General features: G+C 39.0%; 1 protein-coding gene across 9 annotated transcripts in view; it reads right to left on the reverse strand.

Moving 5' to 3' along the window:
- Nucleotides 1–3,540: 3,540 nt before the first annotated feature.
- NFIA (nuclear factor I A) overlaps nucleotides 3,541–22,953 on the reverse strand; it is a 469,138-nt gene continuing 449,725 nt past the window's right edge. For all 9 annotated transcript variants that reach the window (XM_075131796.1, XM_075131795.1, XM_075131792.1 and 6 more), the window contains one exon: nucleotides 3,541–10,646. Coding sequence is in view for 1 of the 9 variants with exons in the window: in XM_048862026.2 (XP_048717983.1) it covers nucleotides 10,629–10,646 (18 nt within the window). In the remaining 8 variants the exon portion in view is untranslated. The remainder of the gene's footprint in view (nucleotides 10,647–22,953) is intronic.

Here is a 22,953-nt window from a genome sequence, read left to right on the forward strand (position 1 = left end):
CTGGATGGTCCTCTTTTCTCTACTGGCCATCTGTGTGTTCAATGTGGGTTTTTTTGGATGTAAGCTCATCAGGACAGGGATCATGTCTTTTTTTGTGTTTGTACAGTCTGAGCATTATCAGAATCAAGAATAAATAATAGTGATAACACATGAAGAATGAGGGGGGATTTGATAGCTGCTTTCAACTACCTGAAAGGGGGTTCCAAAGAGGATGGCTCTAGACTGTTCTCAGTGGTAGCAGATGACAGAACAAGGAGTAATGGTCTCAAATTGCAGTGGGGGAGATTTAGGTTGGATATTAGGAAAAGCTTTTTCACTAGGAGGGTGGTGAAACACTGGAATGCATTACCTAGGGAGGTGGTGGAATCTCCTTCCTTAGAAGTTTTTAAGGTCAGGCTTGACAAAGCCCTGGCTGGGATGACTTAATTGGGGATCGGTCCTGCTTTGAGCAGGGGGTTGGACTAGATGACCTCCTGAGGTCCCTTCCAACCCCGATATTCTATGATTCTATGACTCTATAAGAGGTAGGACAGTCAAGAAAGTGCAGTCAGACGTGCAAGGCAGTGAGTGAGTAGAGGAGGGCATGACCAAAAAGGAAAAAAAGAGTTAATGAGTAACATTAGTGAGAGCAATTTCAGTTGACCAGAGATAGAAGAAATCAGATTTCAAAGGGGTCAGGGATGAATATGGGGTCAAGAGAAACTTTTGCCTTTTGACATTTAATAAACTTTTTTTTAAATTTTATGTTAATTTTTTATATCTATTCATATATGTGTGTAAAAATCGTGCTGGCGAAAGTACCGCACTCTCATCATATCCATAGAGCAAATTCTACAGGGCCCATGGCAACACACGGTTCCTTACACTGCCCTGCCAATGTGTCTCAATTCTGACCTGTAGCAAGGAACCACCTCCAGGGATCGCATAGTATGTCTGTCTCTGTGGCCCATCACTGGCCTCACTGCTGAAACCGCCAGCAAACATACCTGTTGTGGCTGGAGCCTTTTTTGATGCGGTTACCCATGCACAGGGAAATTAACTGAGACAGTGAACTCATTTAACCAAACACTACATGTCTCTATTTATAGAAACTGAGTGAAGCTGGTATAAAAATAACCAAACATTCTGGATACAAATTGTATTTAAAAAATCAGGGGCTTTTTTTTTTGCTGTCAAAATTGAATTTTCTACAAGAAATTTTGAATTTTCAACCATGCTTTGTGTGTGGAAAATTCAAGGTCTGATAGAAAACCACCCCATAGAAAATTTTGCCCAGCTCTAAAAACAAGTATGTTTGTGTAGTGATGGATTTATAGAAATACTGAAATGTGGTCATTTGATTAGACCTACTTAGTAAAAATGTTGAAATAGACAGAAGAGAACATCTACCTGTGTTCCAATTGCTGTAACTGGTCTAACATATTGTAGGGCAGATTTTCTTGACTACCAGCAAAACCTTCCTAGCTTTTCCTGGGCTGAATCGACTTTATGAAGTGAATATAATTATCTTTTTACCGTTGATGAACTGGATTATTCAATTGTAAATGGTTACCACAGAGATTTCATAGCTTCCAACAGAGAGAGTTGGAGAAGGTCCCAAGTTCACCTTTAATTTAGGTGACTTTTCTGGGATTAGTGGAAGAGGAGAATTTGCCCAGTTTGGACCTTTTTGGTGTATTTGTCAAGTTCTCACTCTCCACCCATTTATTTGTTTTTTTAACTTGAAAGGTAATTCTGTGTGATGCATTTGTTTCTAATAAAAAAAAAAAGATCTCTTACATGGTCATTCAGGAGGAAAATGGGATGCAAGGAGTTAATTCTATGCAAGTATTACTCAGGTATGTGCAAAAATCAAACTTGGAGGTGGGCGTGAGCTGGAGACAAAAATGTGTTAAAGTATTTTGAACAATAGATAGTTTATATGTGAAATAACACATGGCCTTAACTAAAGGTGTAATTGGGTGGAATGGGCCTGATTCTCCTCTTGCACTTTGGTTTAATTCTTGTTGAATTTGAATGACTTCAGTGTAACTACTCTTGTCTAATACTGACGTGAGAGAAAAATCAAATCTAATGGGCACAAGTCCGCTTATAGGGTATGTCTACACAGCAAACAAAACCCCTCATCTGGCCTGTACCAACTTGGGTTCACAGGGCTTGCTGTGAGGGGCTGTATCATTGCTGTGTAGACTTTCCGGTTTGGGATAGATCTCGGACTCTAGGACCCTACGGGATGGGAGGGTCCCAGTGCTCCAGCCCAAGCCCAGAAGTATGGACAGCAGTGAAACAGCCCCCACAGCCTGAGCCCTGTGAGCTCAAGTCTGCTGGCATGGGCCAGCCATGAATTTGTAGTTGCTGTGTAGAGACATACCCTCAATTACCATGGTGCAAACCTGGAATAAATCCACTGACTTCAGCTGAATCCTAGGTGAGCTGGTGGGTCTTTTCTTCTTGCAGTAAATCAGTGAAGCAGCTCCAATTTTGACTGGATGAAATCAAGAGCAGAATTTGGCCCAGTGTTGCTGCACATGAAATGGATACAAGATGAGGGTACTAGAGAATGGTTACATCAAACATACTCCAGCTACAAAAATAGCCAAAGACTTTCATGCTCCTGTATACATTAAAATATATATATTTAAGAAAAAAGTACAAGAGCTTTGTGTGTGTAGAAAAACATTTATTAAAAAAAAAATATTTCCCTCAAAACCACATAGAAGAATTCACATTACACCTGTATGTCTGTGTTGCTTTAGAAAGGTGCAGTGTATTTCAGAGGTAGCATGTATCTTCTATTATTACGATGCCAAACATAAGAGATGTACAACACGTCTAATCTAGTGGGATACTCAGCACAAACTTTTACCTAGAAGTGTTTGAGAAAGTACCTGCTACTCAACTGCAAACAGTTACTTTTGTCAATAGTAAATTTAAAAAATGGTTAAATTATTTTAAAAACTGTGTCATATATGGTAGAACACTTACAAATTGTGAAAAACAGTCTCTCTGTTCTATCTCCACATAAGCTTTACATTCATGGGTATCTCATTTATACTATAACTCCAGATACCTGCATAAAATATCTGTATTTACAAAGCACTAAAAATGGAATTCAAATGCTAAGGACCAGAGTGCAAGTTGATACTTAGTGACCTCATGTCGCATATCAGTGTACTTAAGGGTGACCTTAAGACATGCCCTACTGTTTTCAAAATTAATGCATGTTCTCTGTTCATTTCAGCAAGAAGTATCCCCTCTTTTTTAGACTGACTATATAGTTATTTTGAATCCATAATGTTTGTAAACAGGACACCCACAGAACTGAAAAGTATAGTTTGTTACATATTTATTTACGAGTCAATGCAACTGAAAGTCCACATGTCTGGGGACTAGCTAATGAAGTGGAACCAGATAAAAGGCATGAAGCTGGCCCGAAGAGCTCCGTTACATACCCGATATTAAAGTCGTGTTTCAACAGGCAATAATTATGGTGGCCCCAGAAGCACACAAGGGCACAGCACAAAGTAAAGAACAACACCGTTTGTTAGCATTAGCAATTTTTTATTTTCCTTTTTTTGTTGCATAGGAAATGCAGTACTTGCTTCCAGTAATTGTATTGTAATGTGAGAAGGTGGTAGCACTAATGGTTGAATACAAGAGTTAAACTAATCCACACCAGCTCAAAAAACCTGCAGAGATTTAGTTGAATAAGAATGGATGCCCACAGTGATTCTCAACCAATTTCAATTCTTTTTCACAGAACACAGTAAAACTAAAATGGTAACTATGAGAGTCAATACAAGTATACGAGAGGTACAAGGGGCTCGACTCAAAACCATGAAGACAACATGGTATTAACACGGGTACTAAGTGATTTTCCAGCAGATCTTTCACACATCCATTAGAAGTGTTTTGTCCAGCAAACTGAAAATTAAAATGAGGAACTTGAGTGGACAAGGGTAAGAGGAGCTGGGCGAATGCTGAACTGTGGGAAGAAACCCAATACAGGTGCAGAATGGGGATTTCCCACTGATTGTATGTCCACAGCAAACAATTTTGTAAACCTCCATTGTATGGTATTGGTAACCATTATTTACCCTGCATTTCTACAGAAGTAACAAAACCAGTGGTAAAGGATGAGAGTTTACAGCTACCATACTCAACTCTAAAGCGAATCATTCACCTTATTTGCCTTTCTTCTTTCTAAAAAAATTATGAATTTGTAGAAAGGAGGAGGAGAGGGGAGATTTGGGTAAAGAATATTGTTTTATTCACTCATTGGCAAAGGTATAGACTAAGTGGAAAACAGTCTTCCTTAAAATCCACTGTAAAAAGTACCAAAGTTTACATTGTGAGTGTTTTCCTTTATGAATGGTCTCTGTAGAAATCAGAGGTAGCACACCTAGCATATTTTGCTATGGAACAGACTAATTCCTTTTGTAATCAAGGAACATCACACATAAATGCATAAAACCCATGTAATGGCCAGAGTGCAGTATAGGGCTGTCCTCTCCTCTACATTCCCCTTTCCTTTTAAAATTCTTGTGTATTTCAGGTATTGGACATGACATTCTGTCCCCTGCTATGGCCATCTTTTCTGATTGATTCTGCTCCTGTTATGGGGTGTGTAGCCCTCAGGGGACATAAAAGGCAGGCGGGTGCTTGTGCACAGGGAAGAGGGTCTTGCTGAAGCATATACTTAGAAAGAAAGTGTTCTCAGATTTGGATGAGAAAAGTACACCAAAATCCCGTGTTAATAGCAAATGGTCTTTTATGAATCAGGCCCAAAGTTTGTACAGAGTTTTGTTTGAAGGAAAAATATTGAAACTAAACAGCCACATGAGATTTTTCTTTTTTTTTCTTTTCTTTCTCTCTCTCTCTCTCTTTTTTTTAAGGATTTTTTCTTTTATATGAGGAGGTCTGATGTGAAAAAGGGTCAAGCATGGGTACCTGGTTAAACGCTGCTCATTAAGAAAGCGCTTTCGACATCAGCTAAGTCTCAGTTATGGGTTTGAGAACTATCCCTTAAATTTAAACTTTATACATATGTTCTCTTGGAATTCTTATGGTAGCTTTTGAGACAAAAATCTTACCAGGCACGGATTTCTGGTCTCAATACCCATGCCTGCCCTCTAGGAAAAAGAAAAAAAAAACCAACACAAGTAATACTGAATTTAAGTAAATGTATACCTCCAAAATACTGAAAACACCCCAAATCAAGAAAAGACAGAATTTGCGTTCTCAGTGAAATATTTTTAAACCTATCTGACACGAACCAAGTCAGAAAAAAAGACTAACATAACTTTGAGTAATATTCATACAGCTCACTAAGCATTATGGAATAGCATGCATTAATATTGTACGGTTATTTTACATCACCTATATCAGAAGGTTCTGACAGACAGCGAAGGCTACCGGTGTAGAAAAAATCTTACTTCAGAAGAGCAATATAATACAGATTTCACAGGCACTACATTTTAATATATCAGGTATTATGCTGGTTTTCTTATAATTCTCTCTGTCCTAAAGCTGGCATTATAACAATGACCAAAAAGGCAAGGATTTAAGTAAACGGAAAGTAGATACCAAAGTTGATATATTCTTTTTTTTTCAGACAGATTAGTGCATAGTTCTCATGCAGATAAACACTGCTATGCATTTACATTGTTGGAAAGCAGAGTGAATTGAGCCCAAGTTGTCACATTTTTGTAAATCATTTTGCCAGCCTGTAATAGCACCATGTAATGGATTTGCATTAAACATTAAATTGATTTCAGAATTGGTGACACAGTATTCACTACAGTTAAGTGCTATGGAATAGCTTCAATGTTACCTGCTATATATCAAAGCAATTTTCATCCCACTGCTTTTTTATTGGAAAAAATAAAAGGAAAATGTCCTCAATACTAATTAGACTATTGCACAGCCTTGGACTTGATGATGGCATAGCCGGGTTTACTGTCAAACAGTAATACATGCATTGACTTCAAGACAAAATTGGCATTGCAAGACTGATTTGATGAAAATCCTGCCTAGCAGGCAGCGTTCACTTCATGAGACCTTCCTTCAACAGATCTCATGAGATTTGTTTGTTTAGTTTTTAGGTGCCATTGAAGCTCTCCTTACATTATCATGCCGGTTGTGTTTTTAATTTTGTTCGATGGAGGCCTTCTAAAAAAAAAGAAAAGAAGAAGAAGATATTTCCAGAGACAAATGCAAAGTACAATATTAACTGACATTCTTTAAAAAAAAAAAATCACCACAAGGAAAAAAAAAACTGTTTTAGGCTATGTATCTGGGTTTTTTTGTATTTTTTTGTACAGTAAATATTTTATAACACTGTTACTACAAAGCTGCAAAATATATGGAACAAAAAGAAATAGTGAAAGAAAAACAAAGTTAGAGGGATTTTGCATATTCCTGTGGGCTGACTGAATACTGTGGAGTTGAGGAAAGTTTGTGTTTCCTTTACCCTTCAACCTCAAGAGAGGAGGGATGAGCGGGAATAAAGAGCGGAGACAAAGTATGCCATGGCTGCCTAACTTTAGCCCGTAAGTTTTATGATAAAGGACAAGGAATAAAGAACGGCATTGCTGGGGTGCGCAGCACAACAAAAGCAAGTGGCCTAGTTCAAAAAAAGGAAAAGTGAGGAATGAACTAGTGAAAGGAATTTGTGACAAGCAATTTTTAAATCTTTAAATTTGTGGGGTGGGGGGAGGAGGGAGTTGAGTATGAGTCAGTATTTATGTCTGACAAAATTTCCAGAGAGTGGGTGGAGAGGGAATAGAAGTTGTTTGCATTATTTTTTAGCAAACTAATAAAACTATTTAAAAGGGGAAGGAAATGTAATCGGATTCTGAATTAGGGACCAACACTGTCCGCCTGGCTCTTGCATGTTTTCTTTATTGTAGGCTGCACACCCCAAGCAGCTGACTTGCTCAGAACTCCAGTCTTTGCTTTACTTTGAGGAATAAAAAACTGTTTGTTCTCCATACCTGAACAGAACTGAACTGCTGTGTTTTCTGCATGGTAATAAGGCGAACAAAAATTTAATTTAGTGTGTTTAATACTTTACAACCACTGTTGATTAACACCCTTGACCGCCTACTTAATGTTTTAAAGCCTTTAAAACATTTTTTCTGCAACTCTGATCAGAATTCCCTAACTTTAGCGTCATCAAACTTAATGCGACAAAATACCTTCAAAAATACAGCATACCTGTACTGTCCATTTACAATGGTTCTTCAGTAGCCTATACTTCTCAAGCATAGGAATATGCTATACCATTGAGAGAAGAAAAATAACTGTATTTAAATACATACAAAACGGAAACAGGAAAGTTTTTAACTTAAATCCAGTTCCCAAAGGGAAAAAAAAGCAATTCTATGAACGCTGCCTTTATAACGAACAATCAGAAATTCCACTAAGCTAATTTGACAGAAATTTGTCCTCATTTAAACAACATTACAAAAGTCCTGCATTATAAAATAGGGTAGAATAAATCAGTGTACTCAATAAAACTATACAACATACAAATTACATATCTTCTGAGTGGGCAGTTTAATTCTCTCTCTTTGCAGCCATGACTACAACATGCTCACTAAAAACAACTAACTGCCCAAACTATTGCTTAAGTTTGTTTTGTTTAAAAAAGGGTGCAATTTTATTGTATATACAACCAATTTACTGGTAATACCTTGGCTTATAGCAAGGTTCTGACAAAATGTTTGTCTAGGCTTTTTTCCCTTCACTGTGAAGCACTGAAAGCTGCTATTTTTTAATTTTATTATTATTTTTTTTAGTGCACATATGTCTTAATAAAGTAATGCCCAGCTAAGTGCTATAGGGAAGGCAAAGGATGCTGGCTAGAGGATGTGATACCATATACTAACAATCACACAATACAACAGAGCAAAATGACTACTCAACCACTTATCAGACACATATGAAAATCCAAAACATTTTATTTTTTTCCTTAAATAGAGAATAACCAGTAAACAATTTTCAGAACTTGGAAGTTTAAAAACGTGCATATAAAAATGGGCATTATATACTTTTGTTGAATGTGGCTTGATTGCAGTCTGCTAATAAAAATGGGTGTGGGATCTGAAGAAAAAGGAAGTTTTTTTTTGTTTTTTTTTTAAGGCTTGCTTGTGAAAGGAACAATTGTAAAACAAAAATTGCTTGAAGCAGGGTTCAGCTTAGTGCTTCACAGTTTGACTGCTTCTCTAAGAAGAGCCCTTCCTGCATGTGCATTCAAAATCACATAAGTACAAAGACAAACACCTAAAACACACTGCGTCAAGTGCAGCACCAACTTTGGTCAAATAAAAAAAAATAAAAGAAAAATTAATAATTGCTAAGCTTTTCTACATGATATAAGCAGGTATTGCATATTTTCATATATCTGGGAAAAACAAAACAAAAGGAAGACTCCAAATAAAATGTAAAATGCAGCAACATCCAAAAATACTGATAATCTAGCATCTACAGATCTCAGAATAGCACTGCCACTGACCATACAGGACAATAAACACTACTCCTATCTGCGGAACAACTAACATTCTATTTAATTCTAGATGTTGAAACTGACAATGGCTGACATAAAAGTCACATTTACAAAAAGTGTCTCCAAATGCTTGACTAGGGAAAAACCCCTTTCAATATAGGAACATGTGCAACAATTCCACAAATAATCGCTATCCAGGGCAAGGCACATTGATATGGAATTTTTTGTTTTTGTTTTTTTTTTTGTTTCGTGCAAATTAAGAAAAAAAAAAAACATTGTTTCAGGGAAAAGATGAGGAGCAAAGTGTCTTCCCAAGAATTTCAGTTACTTGATTGTATAGGACAGTAGTAGAAACCCTTCTGAAGGGCCATACAAACATAGTTTAAAGGCAAGTGCCTGGAATAGGGATTACAATATTGTGTCTTAATGCACTCTACTTTACCCTACATTAACTATATAAAAATTAGTTACTAACACTAGAACATGCAGAGACTTTCTCTGATTAGCTGGACTTGCCAACCAGAACGTATATATATGTATAGTATAGGAAACCTTCTTAAAGTCACATGTGAAGCAAAGGGATGCTCCGCTGTCTGATAGGAAAAATCACTTGCACTCTTTTTTTTTTATTTCTTCCTTTTTTTCCTTTTTTTTCTTTTTTTTTTTGTACATAAGATACAGGACGTTTGGGGTCCAAACTTTTTTTCTTTTTCAGCAAGTGCCCTTGCTTTGAACTGGCGTTAAGTTGTCACATCAGCATTCGTTTCTGTATTGTTTTCTTTGTAGTCCAGAAAAAGTACCAGTTCAGGGACACAAAGGTGTTTTAATTTCTGGACAGTTCTATGTGATTCCCAAGGTGTTTGAGAACTGATAAACCCTATATTGCCGGAAAGACGTAAAATTTGTCAGAATTGGCATAATCCATTATAGTGACTTTTAGCTTATAAAATTAACAGATATTATGATTTCATTTTAGTTATGTGCTTTGATAACAGAAAATGATTAATTAGCATTTAATGTAGTTAACATATTGTGGTAAAAGCACCATTAGTTTTTTTTTTTAATTTTCCTTCAGTTTTAAAGGGATACAAGTTTAACAATAAAAAACATAAAAAGCAAAAATAGCTCCCCTTTTTCTTGCAAGGCTGTTTTTTACCCCAATACTTTAGAGTCCTGGGGTGGAAGGACTTGGAAAACAAAAATAGAATTTTCAACAATCTCTATCTTACAAAGATATTTAGCTATCCAATGAAATTGCACTTTACTCAATTCAAAATTCGATTGTTTTGATTCCTGTCAGTTTCTGTCAAAACAGACCAACTTCCCCATTTCTGCATGAATTTTTGTGTAATTGTTGAAAATTGTTGAAAAAATGTTATGTAAGTGCAGCATTTCAAACTTTTTTCTTTTTTTTCCTTTTTTTCTTTTTTTAGTGAATAGTAGTAGTTTGATGTTTTAAATCACTCTGCAACTTGAGTGGAAAAAAACCTGTTGACAATGCTCATATTGTTCATGTTATGTATCTAACTGTAAAAAAAAAAAAAAAAAAGACCAACAACAAAACAAAAAAACTGCATTTCCCCCCCGATCTGTTACAGAAAAACATGCCCCATGTCTGTCCTGTACGTTTATATATTGCAGAATTCACCTACTACAAAAGTTACAGTTTAAGTGTGTTTCATGATTTCTCAAGAAGTCTCACACCTGCATGGGAAAAAAAAAATCAATGAAAATGCTGTAAAACAGTTAGGCTCCATATGGAAAGTGTGTTACAACAGCGAGTCAGTAAGCAGCAGCAGAGGCTAGTTCTACCCAGTGTCACCTAATACTTACACTACCAATGAAACACTTCAAAAATTACAAAGCCCAACCATTTCCAGCACCATATGAGAAATCACAACAGTCCCGAAGGTGTCTAAAAAAATCTCAGAGAAGTTATGGCCTTTGCCATTGACCATAACATTTGCCATTTCCATGTACTACTTGTTTGCTGTCGGTAGCTGTTCATCTCTCCTTCCACTGACGTGAAGTAACTGCACGGTGTTGCTGCTGCTTCCATGTTACGGAGTTGGGAAGGAGTCAGGTGGTCTGTCCGGTGGGTGATGGGAAGCTGTGGCTTTTATCCCAGGTACCAGGACTGCAAAACAGAGAGAAAACCTTTCAGTGGATTGCAATTCCAGATGTTTTGGAAGGAGCTGCAAATAGCACTGCGATCCTCATATTCGAAAGAGGGGGACAGAGTTTGAGGACTTGACAAACTGAGCTAATTGCACAGATTTGTTACCACTCACCCTTTCCTATGAACTTCAGTGTGGCTGATTTTAGCACTCCGAAGATGATATGGTCCTGACCCCAAGGAAAACCGAAGTGCCCCAGGCAGAGAAAGCAACTTTTTCCACAGGATCAGAATAAGCCCATTAGGGCCTGCATGGGCATCTCATTTACACTAGTGTAAGTCAAGAGTAGCTATACTAAAATCAATTTAGCTTTATTTTCACTGGGGTAAAATGGGTATAAGTGAGATCAGAACAGGCCTGGTGGATTCACACCAGTGTAAAACAGATATGAGGAAGATCAGTATCAGATCCTGGGATTGTAAACTGAATGTGGATTTGCATGTGTACTGCTCTCTTGGGTATTAAAATAACAAGCAGTAACTATAGTTTAAGGTAAAAGAGCATAATGAGAAAGGCTCAGGTATGAGAGACTTGTTGCTGATAATCTACATTTTATATAAGCTCCTGTCATATCATATGAGATGCATAGTTGAACACATTCATACTGATGACAAATTTTACCACCTTCTTCCTCCAGCATTTCATGTGATTTATAGTACATCAGCCACAATATTATGTATTAATATTTATAGAGGCCCCTAAGGCAAGGACCAGGCTGGACTTCAAGATTATATGTTCTTGCCATGGTGGTAGGCTCTATAGAAACTGATAAACTAAATAATATGGTATGAGAAATGTTGTCAGTAATCACTTCATTAGCTAGCTCTTCCTTCATTCCCCTTTCTGAGCACAGACATACCATCCCCATATCTATTTCAACTATTGCATACGAATTTTGTATTCATACTCAGACAGGCTGGGTAATTAAATGAAACAGTTTTCATACACACAGTTTATAAACAGAAAAAAAGTCTTCCAGGGTTCATGTAGCCACTGCTTATTATTTTATTTTAACAGCAGTGCCGAATCCTGCTCTCCTTATTGATTAAACAGTCCCATTGATTTTGATAGGGTTACGCGCACAGATAAGGCAAGCAGGAATTGGCCCCCGGATGGTATCATAACGATCACAATTTTCAAGTTGTTCTGAACTTTACGTGTCTGTTTTACAATCATAATACAAATGTTATAGCTTTCAGAATGGTTTGAATGGACAAGGATGAGCTTTGTGAAAGTGCATAGCAGGGAGCAAAAGGGTTAAAATTCAGACTTGATCATTCAAATAGATAAAAATCCTTTTATTGCAGAGGTCCAGTTGGCTACCATCAAGATTTGCCTGATTACACGGATAAACAGCAAAATGATAGTTATATACATTGGGGTAAGATTTACTGGCCTCGCAAGTAGACTTTTATTTCAAAAGCAGATTTTTAAAAAATACATGGCCTGTGTTTTCAGACATGCGTTATTGTTAACCACTTGCTTTAAAGAACTCAGGAAGGCAAACTGCTCTGGCAAATACACATCAACACCTTCCACTCATTCAAAAAAGCAGTAATTGTGCAATATGTCCAGACCGCTGCTAAACTGGCATCATGATTAGGCCTCTCTCGTCTTTGGACATCTCATTTTTAATAGATCGGATTTTGATTATTGGGGTGCTAAAGTGGTCTGGAGTTTTAATTACTGAAGTGTAAGGAAACCAGTTTGAAACTCCTAATCTTCCTTCAGTGCAGTTAAATGCAGTATTTCTTATAATGGTTCTTAGTGCACATTTTGGACAGCAGGGGGTGCACTTTTCTATACCACATTTCTCCCTGCTACTCACTGCATTACTAAAATATTCTGCAATGCTTCTGCACTCCTCTTAAAAAGCAGAAAGTTTCTTCACACATCTTACTATTCAGTGTGTGCCTTGCAGACAAGGTTACCCCAGAGCAGCTCTGTAATCCTTCACTGAAATAGGCTTTATTGATTGCTCTGGTCTATTGTTCCCTTTTCAAGTCCCCCAAGTTCAAGTTCATCCTGGTGTTACATCATGTCTGGTTGCTCCTAGCAACCAGACAGACCCAGACGTGACTATCATTAGCAAGAAACACTCTGCTCTCCTCCCACCAACCTACCAGTGGCTCTGACGTAGCAGGCCCACTGCAAACACATTGAAGTATTTATTCTGCCTAATTTATGACCTACACAGCAAGAGAGACCCCCACTCCAAAAACTAACACTGTTGTATATTTAATTAATCTGTCTTTCTCTGGCACTTGGGAAAGTTAGACAAAGGTCTAATTATTGTGTTTCACTCCCCACACTTTTCTTTTGGGGCTGAATATTTGCATGGGAAAAGGAACTACAAGACTCAGTTCTGCTTCCCCCCCGCTCCCCCCCAAACCCCCTTTTTTTCCCTCCGCTGCCCTATTGACATTTCATGAAATACTTTAGCTGCTTAAGGGAATTAGAAAAAAAAATCTGATGTGAATGTAACTCCTTCTGAGTTGGTATTCTGTAACACAAATCAACTCATGACATGTTTAAATTTAAATGCTAACCACACACTCTGAGAGTTACTTTAAAGGTTAGTTTTTAATCAATAGAAGTTGCTGACTCTGAAGTTTTTAGCTGCGCAGTGCAGCTCTTGTGCCTTTGTCTGGCGTTAGGCTTTCAAACTTTTTTTTTCTTGAGATGATTTTACCAATGATTTGCAGACACAGAGTGCTATTGTGCTCTTGACTAGCAACATGTCAATAAAGGAGTAGAGTTACCATGCACTGGGGTGTCAATATGACTCCTGCAGACACAGTTCAATCTTAATACCAAGGAAAAACTTAATTAACTCTTTCAGTATTGAACTGAAACATATTTTTGTAAACTTGTGTCCAGTGACGTTGTAATCCAAATTACCTTCACATAAAAGCTCATTTTAAGAATAAGAAATTCAAATGACAAACACATCCACACGGCACTGGCTATTTTTGCAACTATTCTTTGATGAAATATTTTATATGCTGAGACAGCAGAATAGCAAGATTGAAACAATGCATTTTGTCATCAGATCCTGCACTGCTCTCAAGATACCATTTTAATTTATATTTTACAGCAGAAATACACATGCGTAATTATCCTGTTTTTCCTAGACAATTTTTTAATATTAAGAATCCACGTCCCCCAAACCTTACATATGAGCTTAAATCTTCTTGGATTATGTTTGAAGAGTTCAGTTATCCTTTTGACTCACCTAGGAAACTTCCACTGAAAAGAGGAGCAGACCTCAACATATAAAATGAAAAATGCATATGAAGCACATAACAGAATATGCAGCTCTGAGATCTGTGATTTGCAGAGTTCTCTGTATGATTAAAAGGCGCAGTGAAACAAGCAAACCCAAATCTATACGTATGGAATTTTTTGCTATTGCTCCCCAACATAATTTAAGCTTGACTATGCTTTCTGGCTACCGCCTACATTTCATCCTTCTTTCATGTCCTGCAAGCTAACCTACTGCATCCAGCTGGGGAACAAAAGTATTTCTTTTCTTAATTTTACATCTCCATTTAAATTGCATGCAATATCACAACCAGGATGAAGTTATCTTTGTGCATTTTACCAGAAAAGCAAACATTTAGCTTTGACCCATATTTATCTTTTTTAAAAAAACATACTGCAGTGGGGAGTTTAGAGTTAAATAAATCCACTGGCCCAAAAGGTCCTAGCTTAGTAAAATTACCGCTCTATAGTCAACAATATTACTACAGTTCTGTATTGACCTACAGAGTATCTCACTGTCCTATTCTAGTGTTCAAGGTGAAACATCAAAAAGAATTCTGCAGTCCAGTACAAGATCTTAGCTTTCCTTTCTCCAGTCAAATGAAGAAGTAATCTCATCAGGTTGAAAAGTGCTGACTAAGGATTTAATAAAGTGCCTGCAGATGTGTGTCATCTCTAAGGTATTCAACTCATGTAATGCAAAACAGTTCCACACCGAATGTGCTTATAAAATTCCATTTAACCATTGCGGAGCTCTATTTTACTGTTCTCGGAGGAGTATTATCACACTTTTTTTTTCTAATTTACAGCACGATGAAAGTTGAAGCTTTACACTGCCAGTATCTTAGAATCCTCACACTAGTAAGGGGTTTTATGAACCATAAACAATATCTACTTGACTGAATCCTAAACAGGAAGACTGAAATGGCAATTACGTTTCTTTGATAGTGCCAGTCTATTTGTTTTTATGCTATTCTGAAGATAGCACAGCCACAGACACAAAACCTTAAGCAACTTTTGGCACTTGTGTCCTTTGTACTGGAAAGAACAGCTAGGAAACGCACTGGAAACTGGCATATTTACAAGAGAAAAGCAGACAGCACTTCACAGATTTCACTAACAGTTTTGCCTGGATCAGAAATATAGAATCAGGCCCAAAGTTTATTAAAATCTTCTCAATACAGCCTTCCTATGTGATTTATTGAAATGTAACCATAAGCGTTTTCTGTGTGCTTTAAAACAAAACAAAACAAACAAAAACTTGTTAGGATTACTTCTACCTGAACATTTCCTGAAATAACAATGAGGCCTTTCACTTAAAGCAAAAAGTGGAGGTTGTAAAGCAGCAGTATCTGGTTTTCAAATTAAAAAGTTAAACAAAAGTCCTTGAGGGCAAAGTTTAACACTGCGGAAGGAGGTGGTTAATGTGGAATCCAGAACTGGGTGTGACAGTTGGCTTACTTCTCTAGGCTATGTAGGTTATTTGAGGACATTCACACATTTAAATCTCTGACTAACTCCACACACAGGAGATTTTTCTCCGCATAATCCATTTATGTCTAAGGCCTTGTCCACACTAGACCCATTTTTAAAAATTCCCACTGGTGCTGCTCCACTGGTGGTAGGGACAATTGAGTGTTGGTGTAAGCGAGCATCAATATTTTAACCAACGTGATGTCATTCCTCCTGTTGCTACCACTGGAAGAGCTGTGCTGGTGGGAATGTGTGAGGGAAAAAATGTCTAGCATCGATATAGCTTAAATGAAAATTATAGCCATATAAACTTGTCCCCCAAATGGGGAAGCTGTTTGGGTAGCAGTACTGAATCTTAGCTGCAAATGTCAAACAGTTGTGAAAATTCATCACAGTGCACTAGTTCTAGTGATTTTCTGGCACTGATTTAGAGCTCCCAAGTAACACCCTCATTTACAGTAGGGCATTTCAAACGAACAGGGCCAAAATCAGATGTTCTATGTGTAAGCAGTGTCAGGGTGAGCTCCACCCTGACATCTGGTGGTGAGGTGTGGCAAGTTGTGGAAAAGAACTTCAGGGGCCAATCTCATTTGCATAGGCACACCCACCCCGCCTAGAATGAGGCCATAGCTGCCCAAATGGTCACTTTGGCTGCTGTGGGATCCCCAGTGTCTCTGTTATTGGGGCAGGAAGAATAAATTGTTATTACCCTGATTATGGGAACTGTGCTTGGAACTGTACTTGGCCTTTTGTTATGATGGAGGGACTCACCATCAACTAAGTAGCACTCGCTAGGCAAGGGTCATGGGTTCCAAAACTCTGTGAATTGAGAGAGGTTGGGGACAAGTATTAATACTTGGTAGCATAGGCCCCTTGGTGAGGGCCTTATATGCTAATTGCACTTCCTCCTCTCTCCACTGTGGGATATCAGAGCTAATTTTGATTTCATTAGGAGTCTAGTTACAGGCTGCTGAGCTCACATTGGGCTAATAGTGCACCAGCACTAAGGCTCCCTTACTACAAGCTGAATTCACCAAAGAGCTGAACTGGCTAAGAGCTGAAATTACTTAGCGTTCTGTTAAGTAGTGGGGGAGTCTGAAGATATATTGTGGAGAAGTTTGCGGGACGGCTGGAGTGCCTTGTGGACAGGCTGGTAGAGCAGTTCATGGGATGGTGGGAGCTGCTTGTGGGCTGTGGAGCGGAGCTGAGCGAAGCAATTCATGGGGCGGCTGGTGGGGCGGAGCGAAGCGAAGGCCTATGGAGCTGTGGGGCAGTCAGCTTCAGATCATGTAAGGTGCCTTTTACCCCCACCCAGTTTGGGAGGTAAAGCTCTGCAGATAAACTTTTGAAATCTGGGGCTGCCCTGACCAGGGACAGAGACTTTTGGGTCACTGGACTTTTGGGACTTTGGGTGATTTGGGGTTGCTGGACTTAAGAACCAAAGGGAAAGGGCATGCCCCAATTTGCTTGGGGTGGGTTTTTTGCTCATGGGTTGTGTTATGAATCCTGTTGGTGGTGTTTCCCCAACATAATGCCACATTCTTTCTCTCTGTTATTAAAAGGCTTTTTGCTACACTCAGACTAGGTGCTTGCGAGAGGGGAAGTATTGCCTCTAAGAGGCGCCCAGCGGGGGTGGTATATATTTGTCCCAGGTCACTGGGTGGGGGCTCGAGCCGGTTTGCATTGTGTTATTGGAATGGATCCCCTAGACATTGAACCCGGCCCTTGTTGCTGCCAACTCTGACGGGCAGAAGGGTTACATATGAAACTTCAAAGGTGAACAACGTTCCTCGTAAGCAGCTGAAGCTCTACTGAAGTTAATGTGGATGCACCCGCTTTTTACCAGGCCTGGATTTGGCCCAATGGTTTCAACAGGGTTTCACCAGGCATGCGGAGACCCACTGTGTCTAAACTGACAGGTGAATAGTAAAGACATTCTGAGGTCATTTTTGTGCCCATGGCAGTTATTTTTCTTAGTGCTGGGATTAATTATTCAGTGATTAAATGTTCCAAAAGTAAATACCAAAAGGGACAGAAACAGCATGTTGGTCATCCCCAAAGGGAAGTAAACAGAGTGAATCTTCTGGTTGTCCAGAGTCTAAGTACAGTATAGGCCGCCCACCAGCACAATCGTGTTTGCACAGACTCAAAAAGATAAAAATCCTCCCTGGAGGGGCATAACTCTCTAGGCGGGTGTACGGTAGCTCTGTATCCAAAAACTTTTGTGAGAATGCCAACTGTGGCAAACTGTATTGAATTATGTGCAATAATTTTGTAATATGGACTTCTGGCGGCTGACTACTAAAAATGCATAGGAGTCCAAACCACTACTATCTTGGGACTAACAAACTTACTTCAGTTAAGAGTTCTGCTTGGTTCAAACCTCAGGTTGGGAATAACTAGTGCTTTTACCCCCTAAAGTCACCCTAGCCCCTCCAAAATCTTTTACAAACATACTAATGCAGTAACTGTTGCTGTTGTGCCAGACATCTGAACATTTCAGCTAGTGTCCCAGCTGGTCCCAGATGTTTCTTAAGCATAAAGCAATGTTCTGAGCTGTAGACCCCCTGCCTTCAGAACCTGAAGAACAGAGGATTAAAGGTTGACTGAACTGTGACATTCACATTTAGTCTGAATATAATACAGTAAAGACTTATCAATGGCAAACGTTTGAAATATAATCCAGCCAGCAGACCAGGCACTCTGAATATGATGTATAAATTATGTATGGTAACTTAAGATCTAAATTAGATCTACGAGAAGAAAAGGTTCCCCATTCCTTGACTCTAACTAAAAGAAAGTGATCGCACAATAAATCCATTTGTATTTTATTTTAGTTTTATTTTTGCTTTTCAAGGCAAGGGTTCTGTTTTATTTTATTTTGGTAACATTTTGTGAAACAGAGAGGTTTGACTTTTTTACCTCGTTTCTAAAAAGTTAAGAGAATGAGCCCTTTTATTTATTACTAAGTTGACTTTGAAATAGGCAAAGTAGGTCTTCTAAACTTCATGGCAAACAGTGAAAGCTGACCACGGCAATGCTAAACCGCAAACCAGTTTATAGGGGGGGATGTGGGGAAAAGGAAGAAGAAGAAGGAGAAGAAGAAAAAAGTAGTCAAGCAAATGAGAGAGAAAGAGAGAGAGAAAGAAACAATCCCATTTTGGTTTTTGTTAGCGGGCGGCTAACTACATAGATCAGAGGCTTTTCAAAAAATAAAAACCCCCACTGTACACAAAGCACAGGAAAATGTAAGGAAAAAAGGAAAAAACTAAAAGCAGCTTAGAATGTGTTAACTCTGCCATTCTGTCAGCTTAAAGAGTATTTTATGCTTGATCAACAGCTCTCTTTTATTATGCTTTTCTTTCATTCATTCAAGACATCAAAGAATTGAACCACCAGTGTACCTGATCTACTAGAAGAACTTGTAAGGGTGTTCTAAAGAAATGGGGGTAGTGGGAGCCAGACACCCCTGCGGACAAGGCAGTTCAAAGAGAATATTTCAACAATGATTACATTTTGTAAATCTTTTTACGAAAGACAGCTTACTTCCTGCTTTTTCATGAAAAATAGATTCTATCCATTAAAGTGAGCCCACAGTATGAAAGTTACTTGAGGTCTGAGGTACAGCAAGGGGATTAAGGCGAGCTGAGATCTTTCAGAGACTTCCAATGGGTTCTCTAATATTTGTTGCTACCATAAAGTTTTCTGATTGGAATACAAACAGACTTGCTGGTGGCGGCAGTGCAGCTAAGACATTTGAACAAACTTTAAACACGTTTTAAAAAATGATTTTGTAGTATTCCAAACAGTCCAGGCTAAAGTCATCTCAAATCTGCCAGACATCCCTAATCTAAAATACAGCACACAAAGCCAAGCCAGCTGTTTACTTTTCAAAGCCCATGGTGGTTTCTGCATTGGTAAACTTCAGACGCATAGAAGGGGATTCGAGCCATGCCACACCGCAGTGCCCTGTCATCTTTACATACAGTCATAGAACAAAAAAGGATGTTAAAGCAAACACTGAAGTATCTTGCACCAAAAGACCCTCTATGTGGATATTTCCTGCATTATTGCCAAAAGAAGCATTTTTTTCATCCATCCAGTTCAAACTTTCATTAAAAACACTGATTTAATGACTAAAAATGGTTTGGTTGTACTCAGAGATTACCAAAGCATGACCTACCAGACAAATATAGCCTGCAAGGTTCTACAACGTGGCCTGCAGCTGCCCTCATCTTTAATATAATTTGGCCCATTAATAATAGTTCAAGTAAGCAACACTCCACTTGAACTGAACAGAAACACTGCATGCTGGGTCCTGCAGATGGTGTCAACTGCACCGTTGTGTTAAAGATGCCAGCAACCCTGGAGTCTATGAGTTACACTTCTATTTTACATATATCAATTGTTGCAAGGAAAACCAAGAATCCAAAACACTAATTTTAGCAAAGAAGTGAATACATAATTAAAAAAAACATTTTGGATTAAAATGTAAATGTTTTTTAAATGCTATCAGCTTTACCAGTCACCTATAAATTTCCACAAGGCTTATTCTACCATAGATACAGTTAAAATTTACCAAAGAAGAATAGTAGTTTAACATTTATTTAGTTAAATCCTACCTATTTCCTTCCCCTTTTGTTATAAAACATATATCTAGATTTACATCTACCCATATTGATATAGAACAAACTCACAAAGGAGCACTATATATATTGTGATCACAAAACACAATATGATGTGATTTTATAACATTTCAATAGGAACAATTCCTGGTTCTAAGACCATTATGAGCTTATTGGCTTTTTAATCAAAATATCTTTGATTTTGCCCCTTAAAATTACTAAACACCCTCTTACATATTATATGAGGGATGTTCTGTAATCTTCTTCCAATTTGATGCAGCAGGAATATATTTCCCAGTCACTTTGCACTCTACCCAAAATTAAATATGCAGGGAAGTGTGGGATAGAAATCTATTTCTCACTGGCCCCTCTCTCCCCCTCCCCCCGACCCCTTAGTGCTGGTACTGTACTAACAGCAACATGGTTTCCTGTTATACAGAGCAATGCTTTCTGTCCACTTCTACGGGAACACATTTGCAAGTTCAAGTTCAGGTTTAAACTAAATAAAACGCTTCTCAGGCGTCTATAGCCAGCCCTCATTTACATGTGATCTCTCTGAACCTCTTCTGCGTTAGCTCGCTCTGTTTCCAGGGCCCACCGAAGGAATGTTTTACAGTTAGAGCCTGCAGTGCTTTCTCAGGCATTTTAGACTCAGAGGCCCAAGTTTCAAGCTGCAGTATTAAAAGTTTCCACAGAACTGCTGCAGAGAGAGGGAAGGAGGGAGGGAAAGAAGGGGAACAATATCTTCTTAATTATCTCTATATAGATCTACAGTTAAAGTATTACTTTTTAAAGGGACATAATTTACCATGTTATAACAGCCAGCATGTACTTTCACCACACTGTAACCCTCTCTGTTCTTCATTGTACTCCCTGCTCTTGTTATTTTTTGCAAAATTCTTTGTTACCAGGCCCCCTATACTGTACGCACAGTTTTATTCAATTTAAGCCAGCCCCTGCAGTCCTGAGAGATGCAAAGCTCCCATTGAAGTCTGAGGAGCTTTGCCTATATCGGGACTACAGGAACAAAGTCCTTAAAATCCATGATTTATCTAAACTTCTTTACTTTTATTGCTTTAGACAATTAGAGGAAAACACACACACACACACACACAAACCAAGTCAGGGCCTCCCAAGTTATATTTGTGGCTTGGCAGCCTAGAAACACACACACATACTACAGATTTGCCTCTGGGACTCACTCCTCTGCTCAGTGCCAACTGGGAGCAATGATGGAGAATGAGATTATATTACTGAGCCAAGGAGAACGTGCAGAGTCCAGAGGTGGGGTGTGGAGGGAGAGACAGAAGTGTTTGAGGGGGCTGGCTACCCTCTGTCTGCCTGCACGTTGCTACAAAGACTCCGGGCTAGTCTACACTGGCAACGCTGAAGTGCTTGTGTGGTTGCGGCGCACTAAAAAACCCGCCTCAACGAGGAGCGTAGCTCCCAGCGCTGGGGCACTGTTTACACTGGTGTTTACAGCACTGAAACTTGCTGCACTCAGGGGAGTGTTTTTTCACACCCGAGAGAGAAAGTTGCAGCGCTTTTAATTGCCAGTGCAGGCAAGCCCTCAGCCTTTTGGCTTTGACAGTACTTAGGAGAAAGGCTAGTTATTGCCAATCTTCTGGAGAAAAGGGAGAGTGTCATGTGAGAGACAACCCAAGAGCTGTACCTGGGGGGAAAAAAACTTGTAGTGTAAACTGGAAGGGAGGGGAAACCCCCTGCATCCCTATTAAAACTAGCACACAACGCAAATCCCTCAGAAAACCCTACAGTGTCTCCTCTCTGGGACTGAATGTTCCAGTGGTGTGTGTGTGATGAGAGGACAGGACGGGGGTGTTTATGTCTGATGACTGGACTCCATAATCTTAGAATATTTTTATATTGCAGTAGCATCCCAAGGCGCTGATCAGGATCAGGGCCTCGTTGTGCGAGGTGCTGTACAAACACATAGAAAGACATGGTATGTCTTAAAATCTCATGGTTATATCACCTAGCTGTGTGCACAACCAGAGCGTTAAAGAAGTATTGGGGTATTTTTTGCCCTGGATCTAGGCATCACTGATTTCTTGCAGGCATCACAGAAGATGTGGGTCATGAAGAGGGATTTGAATGAGCAGAGGGCTTGCAGACTACTTTAAAGAAGGAGTTCTGTATGTAAGAGTAACATGGATGAGAGCACAAAGATGGTTGGAGGAAAAGCGAACAAATGAGCAGTCATAGTTGGCATCGCTGAGAGCTAAGGAGGCATGATCGTCGCAATAAGAGACAAAGCAGATAATCAGGGAAGAAGAGAGTTGTGAAGAGTTTGAACTTGATGCAGTAGGAAAAGGGAAAGCAGTGGATGGACTCAGGCAGGTCAGACGATCTTAGCCGTTTCGTTTTATAAGGACTGGCAGAAGGACAATATGGGTGTCGGGGCATCCAGGGGAAGGAGGTTAAGTAATCAAGACATGAGATAACCTTGTACAAGTGTGGACAGAAAGAAAGGTTGGGTGTTAGAAATGTTAACGAGAGAAAAGCACAAGGATTTTGACATGATGTGGGTGCATTGGGCAAGGGAGAGGGAGGAGACAAAGATGACCATAAAGCCATAGGCCTGAGCAACAGAGAGGATGGTGACATTGTCAATAGTGATAAAGAATGTTTAGTCTTCTCCAGACTAAACAAACCCAATTTTTTCAGTCTTTTCTCATAGGTCATGTTTTCTAGATCATTAATCATGTTTGTTGGTTTACTCTGGACTCTCTCCAATTTGTCCACATCTGTCCGAAATATGGTGCCCAGAACTGGACACAATACTTCAGCTGAAGCCTTATTACCACTAAGTAGAGCGGAAGAGTATCAGAGGGGTAGCCGTGTTAGTCTGGATCTGTAAAAGCGGCAAGGAGTCCTGTGGCACCTT

Source organism: Caretta caretta, chromosome 8, assembly GCF_965140235.1.
Source record: "Caretta caretta isolate rCarCar2 chromosome 8, rCarCar1.hap1, whole genome shotgun sequence".
In the NCBI taxonomy this organism is placed as follows: Eukaryota; Metazoa; Chordata; order Testudines; family Cheloniidae; genus Caretta; species Caretta caretta.